This window comes from Bidens hawaiensis, unplaced genomic scaffold (genome assembly GCF_021521415.1).
Source record: "Bidens hawaiensis isolate Kalapana, Puna unplaced genomic scaffold, B.hawaiensis_p1.1 tig00002553_1, whole genome shotgun sequence".
Taxonomy (NCBI): domain Eukaryota; kingdom Viridiplantae; phylum Streptophyta; class Magnoliopsida; order Asterales; family Asteraceae; genus Bidens; species Bidens hawaiensis.
The window spans coordinates 1021227-1034226 of NW_027491139.1; the positions used below are offsets into that span (position 1 = coordinate 1021227).

The 13000-nt window shown below is 37.1% G+C and overlaps 2 protein-coding genes across 2 annotated transcripts; one reads left to right on the forward strand and one right to left on the reverse strand.

The window, feature by feature from the left end:
- The first annotated feature begins 238 nt into the window (after positions 1–238).
- LOC143620332 (YTH domain-containing protein ECT4-like) lies at positions 239–3811 on the forward strand. Its single transcript, XM_077092032.1, has 9 exons — positions 239–335; positions 842–918; positions 1043–1181; positions 1281–1354; positions 1442–1990; positions 2077–2691; positions 2773–2985; positions 3064–3210; positions 3295–3811. Exons 1-9 carry the CDS (start codon positions 308–310, stop codon positions 3433–3435), a joined length of 1983 nt encoding a protein of 660 aa, XP_076948147.1. The 5' UTR covers positions 239–307; the 3' UTR covers positions 3436–3811.
- A 4077-nt stretch (positions 3812–7888) lies between these two features.
- LOC143620333 (YTH domain-containing protein ECT4-like) lies at positions 7889–10623 on the reverse strand. Its single transcript, XM_077092033.1, has 8 exons — positions 10425–10623; positions 10154–10215; positions 9944–10055; positions 9792–9865; positions 8825–9703; positions 8528–8740; positions 8287–8433; positions 7889–8198 (listed from the first exon to the last, which is right to left on the reverse strand). Exons 1-8 carry the CDS (start codon positions 10450–10452, stop codon positions 8055–8057), a joined length of 1659 nt encoding a protein of 552 aa, XP_076948148.1. The 5' UTR covers positions 10453–10623; the 3' UTR covers positions 7889–8054.
- Between the last annotated feature and the right edge of the window lie 2377 nt (positions 10624–13000).

Genomic DNA, 13000 nt, shown 5'->3' on the forward strand with positions numbered 1-13000 from the left:
TCCACCACGTGGCAAACCGACTGTACATCCACACACCTACACCGCTGGCACCCAACTCCAAGGGCCAAACCCGTCACATTTATAACTTTCAAAGGACCAAACTCGTAAAATAATATTATCCACTCGCGTGGTGCTATTTGAATCACAGTTGCAATAATCAAAATCTCCTCTTTCAAAACCCTCACTCGTGGCGGCTGAATCTCCTTTCGTTTCGTCGTTAATATCATTTTCTCTCTCATATCTTATTTCAAAAACTTATTATTTCTTTACTGTTTTTGAAGATCTATCAGTTTGTTAAGCTCCTGTCATGGCCGCCGTTGTTCCTCCTGCAGATCGTATCCTTTTGTTTACTATTGATTTGAATTGGTTGTGTATGTGGATTTTGGATCGTGTTTGATTGAATTGGATTGGATCTGAGTACTGTGTGATCTGTGATGATGAAATTGAAGTGTTGAAGATGTTGTTTGTGGTTATTGATTTGAGATCTTAGGGTTTTTGATTGATTTATATGTTTTGATTGATTTGTGTGTTGTTTTGGTTACTTAGACTGATGAATTAAGTTTGAAATGTTTAGGAGTGTAAGATCTTTAGTAGCTGATAACTGTTTTTGCAATTATTATTTAATTTCATGAGTTAGGGTTTATAAGGTGGGAATTAGAGATTGATGAGGCTGACTTAGATCTTGATCTTGTTTTATATATTTTTTTAATTGATTTTTTTTTTAAATTTTTTAGTCATTTATAGGGTTTAACAATATGATCTGTGTTATTTTGTTAGGTTTGTTATTTTGATTAATTTAAATTTGAAAGAAATGGACTTTTCTTGACTTTATCTGCTACAGAAGCTGCCGATTTGCTCAATAAACTATCATTGGAAACTCAATCAAAGACATTGGAAATCCCCGAGCCTGCCAAGAAGGTGAGACTTAGGATTTAAGTAACTGTATATGCTTTACTATAGTTTTTATCAAAGTTTAAATAGTAGTTAATATGGTTAAGTGATTTTAGTCTACTTTTATGCTAATTATGTGTTTACTATGTAGCCTTCTGATGATACCACTGGCACCGGGAATGTTCAAAACCAACCAATAGATAGGTCTGTCACCCCTTTGATTCCCGATTTTATGGATCCGGCAGTGGCTTATTTTCCCAACTACCCGTCTACTGCTTATTACTATGGAGGTACTTTGATGCGTATTTATGTGTAGAATCAGATCGTGTTTTATATTTCGTCTTTTTATCATGGTAGTTAGTGTTAATATATTGCTGATCGTTGTTTAGGATACGATGGGGCTACCAATGATTGGAGTGACTACTCAAGATATGTGAATCCTGAGGGAGTCAATTTGTCTCATGTAAGATTTGTTGGTATAAGTAGTCTTGTACTTAGTAAGTTGCATGTGGTTTAAAAATGATAATAACTGGCTGTGATTTTCTTACAGGGAGTTTATGGCGATATGTACGGTTATGGGTATGCACCATATGGTCCGTATTCACCTGCTGCTTCACCTGTTCCAACAGTTGGTCATGATGGTCAACTTTATGATGCTCAACAGTACCAATACCCGAGCCCCTATTTCCAACCGTTGACTCCGACTAGCGCGCCCTACTCATCGGCTGCAATACCTTCCAAAGGTGAGAATGCTCCATCTGCAGCTGCAGAACAGCCATCTTTGACTGTTGACACTGCTAATGGAAATGCAAACAGTGTTGTTAATGGTGTCAAGGGAACCACTGCTCCAGCACCAATAAGGCCAACTCCATACCAGAATACAAATTTTAATGCATTTGGTTCTTATGGAAGAGGTGCGCAAAATGGTTATCAAGATCCAAGATATGGTTTTGATGGGCTCCACTCTCCTATTCCGTGGTTAGACACAACATTGTATTCTGATGGACAAGCAAGAAACAATTCCAACATTGCTTCTGTTAACAATGCGAGTAGCATTGCATCAAGGAATCAAAATCTTCGTCCTCATTCTCATGTTATGGTATGCTTGTATTCATCTTAATCACATACTTTTTAACAATTTTAAAATTCTTAGCTTTGGTATTCTAAACTTTATGCTTGATATAGGGGTTGCAGAGTCCAAGACCGATGTCAGGTGTAAATACTACAAGTGGGTATTTGAATCGTATGTATCCTAACAAGTTATACAGCCAGTATGGTACTAACTATCGATCTGGTTACGGGTATGGATCAAGCGGTTATGATACCCAAACTAATGGACGTGGTTGGTTGGTAACAGACAAGTATAAACCAAGAGGTAGAGGCAATGGGTTTTTCGGTTACAACAATGAAAACGGTGATGGTCTTAACGAGCTGAACCGTGGACCGCGAGCTCGATCTGTAAAGAACCAAAAGGTTTTGACCCCAATCACTTTAGCTGTAAAGGGTCAAAATCTAACTCCGCTAAATCTTACACCTACTGAAGGTGTTGAGAAGGAGCCTGAGGCAAAGGATAAAGTGAGCTCAACTCCAAGCCGTGAGCAATACAACCTTCCTGATTTTCCGGATACTTGCGAAGATGCTAAATTCTTCATAATCAAATCATACAGTGAAGATGATGTTCATAAAAGCATTAAGTATAACGTTTGGGCCAGTACACAAAATGGTAACAAGAAGCTTGATGCTGCGTATCAGGAAGCCCAACAGAAGCCTGGACCATGTCCTGTTTTTCTTTTCTTTTCGGTATGTTTTACACATGCCTTACTGTTATTTGTTTGTTTTTTATTTCTTATATGAAGTTTTGATTTTTAAAAATCATTGTAGGTTAATACAAGTGGACAATTTGTTGGTGTTGCTGAGATGGTCGGTCCAGTAGACTTTAACAAAAGCTTAGAGTACTGGCAACAGGATAAATGGATTGGTTGTTTTCCTGTGAAGTGGCATATTGTTAAAGATCTCCCGAACAGCTTGTTGAAACATATTACTCTTGAAAACAATGAGAATAAGCCTGTTACCAATAGCAGGGATACTCAGGAGGTATTTTACTATTTTTGGTTAAAAGAATGTTTGTTTTTAATACTGTCTTCCGATGTTAATAAATTCTTCTTTTTTCAGGTGAAGTTGGAACAGGGATTGCAGGTGCTCAAGATATTCAAAGAGCATTCGAGCAGGCAGTGCATCCTAGACGATTTTGAATTCTATGAGGATCGACAAAAGAGAATTCAAGAAAAGAAGGCGAAACAACAGCAGTTTCAGAAACAGGTATGTCCAAAGATTCAATGTTTTGCATTTATATGATTTTTAATTTTCAGATTATTAATCTATAATCATTTTAATATAATTTAGGTTTGGGAAGGAAAACCCAAGGAGGGAATCAAAGTGGAGGTTGCACTTACACCACCAACGTCAACCGAAACTTCCCAAGAAGTTGTTATAAACGGAGATGTGAAACCTGCAGATGACAAGATTGTAGCAAATGGTTGCTAAGTTCAGCCATGTGCATGGCAGTGTCTCAAAGAAGGCCCTTCGAGTTTAACGATCCTCAGTTACAGCCCTTTGAGATGCACTGCCTGAACAGGATCCGTCCTCGGAGTGTATACAAGTGAAGGTTTAGGACAGTGAACTGGTGGTCTGACATGTATAATAGGAGGAGGATCCAGATTGGAGAAGGTTGTGTTGGTGGGTCTGATCTCTTTTTATAGTTCTTCAGCTTCTAACAGGGTTTGGGTTGTTTTCTTTTTAGGTCTTGTGGAATCTTTTGTTTTGTTTCGTCGTTAGGTTTTTTCTTTTTCGTTCTTAAAAATCGTTCCTTGTGCCCTTCAGTATTATGTTTTTTTATTCTATGTTAGTTTTTGTTCTTTTTTTCTGTTCAATCTATGTGTAGGAAGCAGTATGATCCTGCCTTGTCAAAATCTGGTTTGTGTGAAAAGTTGGAATTGCATGGCGGGTTGGGTTGCTTATTGTATCTTGTTTAGTTGATCTAATTTGTCCGGTTTGCAGAATAGATTTCAAATATTACATTCGACTTGAAGTTTTGTACCCGCATTAAACGTCTCCCTAAATTTTATATGTATTTTGGTCATATAACTAGTTATTGAAAACTGAGGTGGTAAAATGTTGGGGGGTTGTTAGTTAACTGCGTGGCGAGGAAACTGGTTAAAAAAATTAGATGTTAACCCGATCGTATGCTTGTACAACGAGATGGTGTGTTGATTGGTTATTATAATTCATTTAGTTAATCACGTTAAAATAACAATAAGATTAGCACAACACCGACACCTCGAATAGAGCAGGAATGACACATGACGTTTTTATGCTATGTAGGACCCCGCAGCCCTGCGGCTACAGTTAGTACAGTGTAGGGTTGTCACTTTTATCCGAAAATCAACCCGAGAAAACCAGAACTTCAGAAAAGGCCAACCCAAACCGAACTAATTCGGGTTGGTTTTTGGGTCTGATTTCTAGGTTTAAAGTCAACCCGAATAATTTCTTTGTTTATAAACATGATATTATTATTAATTATGTACACCGTGTATGAAACACTTAGCTGTTTGTTTTTTAAGAGGTAAAATGTCTGCAGTCTGCGGACCACATCTGCAGGCATGCGTAGCAAAAGAGGTGGACCAAACATCTGCAGTCTGCAAGAAGTAGACTGTTTGTTTTTAACGTCTGCAGATTGATAAAATAAAACAAAGTGTTTTTAAACAAACCGAACTGAACAAACTAATGGTAATCATCAAAATGCATGGTAACTCATCAAAATGTTATTTTTATTATATAAATATAATTCTTAATAATAATAATAATAATATGGGGCTGGAATGCAGGGGCCGGAGGTGGGAGTGGAGAGGGTGGCGCCGGAGGTGCGGAGAGGGGTGACGGGAAGAGAGTGGGGGTGGAGGGCGACGCCGGAGGTGGGTGGAGGGCGGTGGCGAAGGGCGGCGTCAGAGGTGGGGAGAGGGGGTGACAGGAGGAGCAAACATGTGGTGGAGAGAGAAAGAAGCCGTGGATCTGTGGTGGAGAGAGAGAGATGCGGCGGCGGTGGAGGGTGGTTGGCGGTGGAGGGTGGAGGAGGCGGGTGGAGGTAGAGGTGCACAAATCGGGTATTATGAAAAACCGGGTTCGGGTATGGAACCGGGTTCAGGTATGATCGGGTATTGAAAAATCGGGTATTAACAATAATCGGGTCGGGTTCGGGTCGGGTATTGGCTTGAAAAACCATACCCTGTGTATCGGGTTCGGGTAGGGTATTGAACCGGGTCTTCAATACCCGGGTATTTGAAGACCCTATTTTCGGGTATTGAAAAAAACCCGTTTTATGGGTTTTGAATACCCTATTTTCCGGGTATTAAAAAAAACTCATTTTATACAGTTTTCTTCTATTAACGGGTTTGCTTCATTTTTTTATCCTAACTCCATTTTTTGCATACAAACTTCAAAGTTCATTCAAACATACATAAACAACTAAACAATGATACAAAAAAACATATATTTTATGTGTTTTCAGTTGTTGTTTGGTATATCAAAAGGTGTTGCTCTAAACAAGTATTTATATCATATACGTACTCCAAAAAAGATCTATTGGAGAACGACTATAGATCTGTGGACAGCCACACAAAAACATATGCACAAACACTAATATCCTAGCATGCAAAAAATCTTGTTCGGGTATGCAAAAAACCCGGGTTTCGGGTATAACTAGAACCGGGTTTTGGGTATAGTTTAAACCGGGTTTCGGGTATACCTAGAACCGGGTTTCGGGTATTATCGGGTACGGGTTCGGGTTTCAACAATGAAAGTCATACCCTATCCGTACCCTACGGGTAGGGTCGGGTTCGGGTATTAAAAACCCGGGTTTTAGAAAAACCGGTTCTGGGTTTTTTTCGGGTCCGGTTCCGAGTTCAGGTTTTTTGTGCACCTCTAGGTGGAGGAGTGGAGGGTGGAGCTAGGGTTTGAGAGGAGAAGGAACCTGATGAAAAAATAAGAAAAAGAGGAGAAGAGGTGGGAAGTGGTTTGAACAATGCTTCTAGGAGTAGAGGACGCGCAGACGTTTTTTAATGAAACGTCTTCGGAAAAACAAACACACTGCAGAGCCCAACGTCTGCGCGTCCTCTTCTCAGTGCATACAAAAGAGATGCAGAAGTGCTTTTGAGGAAAAACAAACAGCACCTTACACAATCCACTTGTTTTCATTCCACCTAGTTGATCGACTATTTATTGTTTGCATATCTTTTCTAGTAACAACCGTAATAGAATAAAACGTTGCTTTACCAGATTTTGTTTATTTATAATTTGATTATTTACCTAACGGGTAGAGAAGAATATGTTTATTTAGTTTTCGTGTTGTAGCTTTTCTTTACTTTTTTATTTTCCTTTGGTTTTCTTAGATACCCGAAACCCGAACCCAAATAACCCAAACCCGAGGAAACCTTGAGAGACTTGGGCTGGGTTTCGGGTCTAAAATTAAAATTTTGAAGCGCGAAGAATTCAACCAGAGAAATCCGAAAAACACCCGTACTATAGTGTACCCAACTAATAAACACATTGGCTTCCGTACGTTAGAATTTGTTTACCTTTGTAGGCTTTTGAATTTAAAAAGTGATTTTGAATTTCTGATTAGATTATGTTGGGTTTATTTTTAGCTTTCAAGCCAACTTTCTGCATGTTTTTCTTGAAAGATAAAGCTTTTGAGTAACTTCTGCCACCTTATAATTGGCTATTATAAGTGCGGTCCAAAATAGCAATCTTTATTGCATCAGAAAGCTTCCATTACAAGCTAAACATGTATTCAACTTTAAAGTGTTTTAACTTTAGTCATTGCCTTTTATACACAAACCAACTAGCCTAAGGCAATTTGCCTTAAACAAGTAAATCAAATAAGATTTTACTTTAGTGAAAAGGTCAGAAACCAGATTACTTTAGTCTTTAGAAAACTGACTCGGCTACACAACTCAAAGTATTATATTCATTGCTTTTGGTTAAAGGCAACTGCTTTCATCATCATCATCATCATCATCATCGTACTCAGTATATCCCACCAATAGCAAAGCTATGGTAGGGTCTGAGGAGGGTAAGATGTAGACAGCCTTACCTCTACCCCGTAGGAATAGAGAGGCTGCTTCCGGTGAGACCCCCAGCTCGATGGTAGTTTTGCATCAAGCCTTGGACATAAGGCACATAACACTCAACCATTGGGACACCGGCCGATTGGTGCATGTACCCTTGTCTTTCGGTTATCAACGCTACCACATGATGCCTGATTAACCTTCCGCCACTTTTAACGTTATTTTCACGAGATTGGTAAAATAACGTCAAAATTAGTGCAATTTCACTTTAGCCCACCTGAGGGTTCACACATATACACATTATATGCGCGCACCCAAGCAGGGCATCAAATAGATATACAACGGGGTGGCAGAGACTCGAACCCGCGACCTGCCAACCCATAACCAATGTTCTAACCAGCTGGGCTAACCAGCAACGTGCATTAAAGGCAACTGCTTTGCAGATTACAAATATGGATATTGTGGAGTGGCTTTTTTACCAAATAAGTGTACTGCTGCAATTTACCATGCATCTCTTCAAATTTTATATAATAATCTTATAATCTAAAGAATATTTTTTTTCACCAACCTATAAAGATATAAAACTTTAATAAAAATACGGTATATTATTTTGTTTTTGTGAACCAGTAGCTTAGCTCCAAATAACTCCCTTTTATGACGAGTGCATAGTATTCGATTAGACAGAGCTTATACCCCGTTTCCAATGTTTAAAATCATGAACAATACACGGACTTGAGCGTTATATCGAACATCATATTTGCCGGTACTCAACATGATCTAGTATTAGAAGACAGTAAAGCCAACAAGACAAACAAGAACTGAAAAGAAACTAAAAACCGAAAAATGAAAAAGGAAAAAAAGTTGGATATTCAAAATAAAGAAACCTAATCATCAATAACTTAACAAGATAAGATAACCATAGAAAGGCCCATCACAAAAGAACATGGAAACCATCACCAATTTACATTTTCCCTAAAATACTAACTGTAACATCTTTTTCTTCCTGTTCTCCCCCATTTGACAAAAGGCGGCATGGTCAACTCACTTCTCTGCAGGTTTAGCCGCAGCATCTTCCACACTATCTGCAAGTTTGACCTCATTGACCAAACGCGACAAATCATTCACAACCTCCACTTTAACACCTTCTTTAAACTTCTCATCAAGCGCAGCTTTTCCTTCCCATGCCTAAAAAATCACAAAAAACTATAAAAAACCAGTACTACAATAGCCCAAACTGTCAAAACATTAAACATTAGTATAATGTATAACTTACATGTTTCTGAAACCGTTGCTGATTTGCCTTAATTTCCAGAATTTTCTTTTGTCGGTCCTCATAAAACTGAAAGTCATCTAATACACATTGCTTGCCAGAATGCTCTTTGAAAATCTTAATCATCTGCAATCCATGCTCTAACTTCACCTGAACATAAAGTTATAAACATAATGTTAATCGACCTAAAAGCAAGATAAATTAAACATGTCAAGTAATTGGGATGTGAAATATAAAGGAATACCTCTTGGGTGTCCCTGCTATTGGTAACAGGTTTGTTTTCATTGTATTCAAGAACAATGTGCCTCAACAAACTGTTGTGTATATCTTTAACAATATGCCACTTAACAGGAAAACAACCAACCCATTTATCTTGTTGCCAGTAATCTAAGTTTTTGTTAAAGTCAACTGGTCCCACCATTTCAGCCACACCAACAAACTGTCCACTTGTATTAACCTACAATAAGTTGTAAAAATCAAAACTTGATATTGATAAAGATAAATAAGTGTTTAATATAATTTAATGGTAGCAGAAACATACCGAGAAAAAAAGAAAAACAGGGCATGATTCAGGTTTCTTTTGGGCTTCTTGATATGCAGCATCAAGTTTCTTGTTCCCATTTTGTGTGCTGGACCAAACATTGTATTTAATGCTCTTATGAATGTCATCTTCACTATAAGATTTGATTATAAAAAACTTAGCATCTGCATAAGTTTCAGGAAACTCTGCCTTGTTATATTGCTCTCTGTCAGGTGCGATGTTGAACCTTTTAACTTCTTTTGGCACGTTTTCAGTTGTACTTTGTCCCTTATCAGCAACGGTAATTGGTGTAACTGGCTTTTGGTTTTTAGTGGCTATAGCCCTAGGACCACGATTCAGCTCATTTAAACCAACACTGTTTTCATTGGTGTAACCGAAGAAACTATTGGCTTGACTTCTAAGTTTAAACTTGTTATCAACAGTCAACCAACCAGAGACGTTACTCTGTAAATCATAGGCTTTGGATCCATAACCATAACCAGACTGATAAGTGTTTCTTTGTTGACCATATGACTTGTTTGAATATATTTGGTTCAGATATCCGGATGTTGTATTCATAGCAACTTGTGAACTCCTTCCATATGAACCATTGGTATTGAAACTTAAGTTTTGATATGATGATGGTCTCGCGAATGTGCTGCCAGTCAAAGGTGATTGACCTGCAGCTGCGTGCGTTGTGATATCACCCCTAGAATAGCTGGCGGTAGCAGAGTACTGACCACCAGTCGGAGCCGTCTGTTGGAAATAAGGACTAGTGTAGTGGCATGTTTGGGCGCCATAAATCGGACCATCATGACCAACGGTTTGCACAGATGAACCGGCAGGAGAATACGATCCATACGGTGCATAACCGTAACCGTAACCGTAACCATAACCACCCTGTAGCTAACCACAAATATAGTCACGCGACAAAACAAAATTACAACTGTACAAATTCACAATGAAAACAAATATCAAAAGTTCTTACATGAGCCAAATCAACTCCACTCAGATTCACATAACTAGAATAATTACTCCAATCACTGGTAACACCATCATAACCTAAAAAACAGATACGCAACAACATAAAATTAAAAACTGAAAGTAACTTAGACTATTAGCTATTATAATGCGGATTACCTCCATAATAATAAGTGGATGAAGGATAACCATAACCATTGGGATAATAAGCCATTGACGAATCCACGTAACTGGTAGGTTGCACCTGACTGTTTCCAATGTTTGCAAAAGACTACAAACCCAACCATTAACAATCAGCCATGTTATTAAACTTTTTTTACTCTCAATTAAACTCATAAAAAAGCATGTATTTAGTAACAAAGAATTAACCTTTTTATTCGGCTCGAAGGCTTTCGTTCGAGAATCCAGTGATAACTTCAGCAAATCAGCAGCTTCATAAATTAATAAACAATACTATTAACTGAAAAAAAAACTTAACCTAACCTAATCAACTAAAGTTATACGGTTAAACCCTAACAAAACAATTAATATACAAAAGTAAAACCTAGGTGCTAAATAATAACATATAAGACTTGAATTATGCAACAAATTCCGGCGGCTAAAATAGTTAATGAAGGTATAATTAAACGGAAGTTAGTACCATCTGCAGGAGGAACGACGGCGGCCATGGTGACAGTAGATGCGATTGATTGATTGATTAATTAATTGATCGATCTTCAAAAACCCTAGCTTTTGTTTTGCGAGGGTTTTGTACGAATTAAAAGAGGTGAATCAAATAGCGCCACGACCCTTCATTATATATATACCTACACTTTCGCCCGTTTTATTTGATTTTTTTTCTTTACTTTTTTACTTTCGGCCCATGTACCATTAACATGGCCCGCTCGTTACCTGAAAACCGATTGTTATTAAGGTTGAGTATTAGTTAGGTCTTTTTTAAATGTAGAAATAAAAAAAAACATGAATAACTTGAACTGATTGAGCCGAAACACGATTACATTGGTTCAAATTTTGGCATGTTATCGAGAATTTAGGAATACAGGTTAACTTTTCAAATGGTATGAGGGTTGGAATCTTTCGAAGCGAAAGTTTAGTACCTGAATCGGGAAAAATAAATTATTAGCAACTATGTCCAAACCTGAGTTAACAGATTGGATGAATACGATTACACGATAACCTAAATGACCCAACCCAAACAATCCAAAACATGAATAATAAACCCGATCAATAGAATATGTATCGAACTCATAATTCATTAGATTTTTTTATGAGTGTCATCTAAGTTTCGTAAGTGAGCTAGGTGTAAATAAAATCTAGAGAGGGCCATGGGTTGGTACTCTAAAATGCTGCAAATGTGGCTCTACTCGCTAAGTGGTGGCAGAAGTACGAAACTGGAAGATCGAATAATTGGGTAAAAATGATCACGGCGGTTCATATGAACATTCACAACCGTGGTTCGGTTCTAGTAAAAAAAAGTAATTAACGGCACGTGGAGAAGCATAGGTAAACTGAATAGGATGACTCCTTGGACACCCAAGTGACGATGGATAGGTTACGGGGGTTCACATGTGAATGAGAGACAAAAATCAATTTTGGCTTAACAATTGAGTATGTGATATACCTTTATAACTCTTAATTCCTTCGTTGTTTGTTTTAGAAATAACATAAGGATGTATTGGTGAAAAACTGTTGTTATTTGGTAACAACGAGGCAACAATGGTTATAGAGGTGGATTAGAAAACCGCATTCAAACACATAAAAGGCAGAATTGGTTAGTTGTTTAGAGCTGCTGTCTACAGCAAGTTTAAAATCAGAACACATATGTTTGGGTATGTAGAGATGAATAGGGTATTGGAGAGGGATTGATGTTAAAATCGCTAAGGTGAGAACCTTACAATAAAACCATATGGTGCTAAAGGGTTCTTTATGGTTGTTTAATCACTTGATAACCAGAGTCATTCTTCTATAAATGATCACAGTGTTGAACATTATAACTCATTCCTAATCACTAAGATAAACATTATACACTATCTTTAAAAAATATGAGAAGTTTTATGTTACATATTGAAATTGTGATGATAGAATAAATAAAGAGTGGGATGTTTTTAGGCGTCCTTAGAAAGAAGAGTGAGTTGGAGGTAGAAGATATTGTGCCAAGGTTATAAGACTACTTCCATTGGCAATCTCACAATCTCAATCTTACATTATAAAATTAATTTCTTTCTCTCCAATCTACATAATTTAACTCATCCCAATCTTTATACACATTCACAACCCATCCCAACTTTAAAAATGTTTTTTTAACGAAGTCTGTTTTTAATAAAATTTATATCGGAATGTTCATAATTTTTTTTAGAAATATCGTGTATTTAATTATTTTTTTTAATTAGAATATTAAAAGTTAATTAAATAATTAAGTTATCGGGGGTTAGTTTGGATTGCAATCTAGGTTTGCTCCACCAAGCTAGATTGCCAATCTAGATTGCATTATTTTCTTTTTTCAATTTCTTTTTTAACTTTGGACACATCAATCTTATTATGAGATTGTCAATAGGAATAGTCTAATTATTACGTGCTAGATTAAGCAAGTGGTGTAGGGCATGTCAAGAGAGAAAAATGGGTTGCAGGTGTCATAAAGACATGGTTCTAGCTCCAAAAAACATCACAATTGATGATGCAATAAGATATAACAAGACAAGGAGGGGATGTTGAATGCTTTTGTGGCTCGGATCAAATGATGATATGTGATATAATAAGACAAGGATGGGGTGTTGAATATGAGCCAATTGAGAGCCACACAACAATTACCAAAGTTTTAATGAATTACAAAGATATTGTGGAAAATAATTATAAATATTTAACAGCCTAAAACAATGGAATTATATAATTTATGAACTACTTTATTTTCAAGCCATTAGTATTTGTAAATATGAAAGCATACTTTTTCCTAAAAATATGCTATGTTTATCTATAGTAAGTGTTGCAAAAATCCCTACTTCACTGATTAATTTTGGGCTAGTCGGTCAATTAATCTGTCAATGGTAAAATCCGGCCAAAATTGGCAGTTTCCGGTCAAATTAGGCCAAAATTGGAAGCTTCCGGCAAGATTTCGACCACAAACAATGGTTTCTGGTGTGATTCCAACCAAAAACTCGGGTTTCAAGCAAAATTCCAACCAAAATATGTTGGTGTATGTATAAAACTGAAAACTATATA

What these genes read in the sequence shown, in the direction of transcription:
- LOC143620332 (XM_077092032.1), top strand. Translation starts at nt 308, where the DNA reads ATGGCCGCCGTTGTTCCTCCTGCAGATC. An exon ending in CGTTGTTCCTCCTGCAGATC is followed by an intron (nt 336 to 841) that starts GTATCCTTTTGT and finishes TATCTGCTACAG; the next exon opens with AAGCTGCCGATTTGCTCAAT. An exon ending in CTGTTTTTCTTTTCTTTTCG is followed by an intron (nt 2,692 to 2,772) that starts GTATGTTTTACA and finishes AAATCATTGTAG; the next exon opens with GTTAATACAAGTGGACAATT.
- LOC143620333 (XM_077092033.1), bottom strand. Translation starts at nt 10,452, where the DNA reads ATGGCCGCCGTCGTTCCTCCTGCAGATG. An exon ending in GTGGAGTTGATTTGGCTCAT is followed by an intron (nt 9,704 to 9,791) that starts GTAAGAACTTTT and finishes GGTTAGCTACAG; the next exon opens with GGTGGTTATGGTTACGGTTA. An exon ending in CTGTTTTTCTTTTTTTCTCG is followed by an intron (nt 8,741 to 8,824) that starts GTATGTTTCTGC and finishes AACTTATTGTAG; the next exon opens with GTTAATACAAGTGGACAGTT.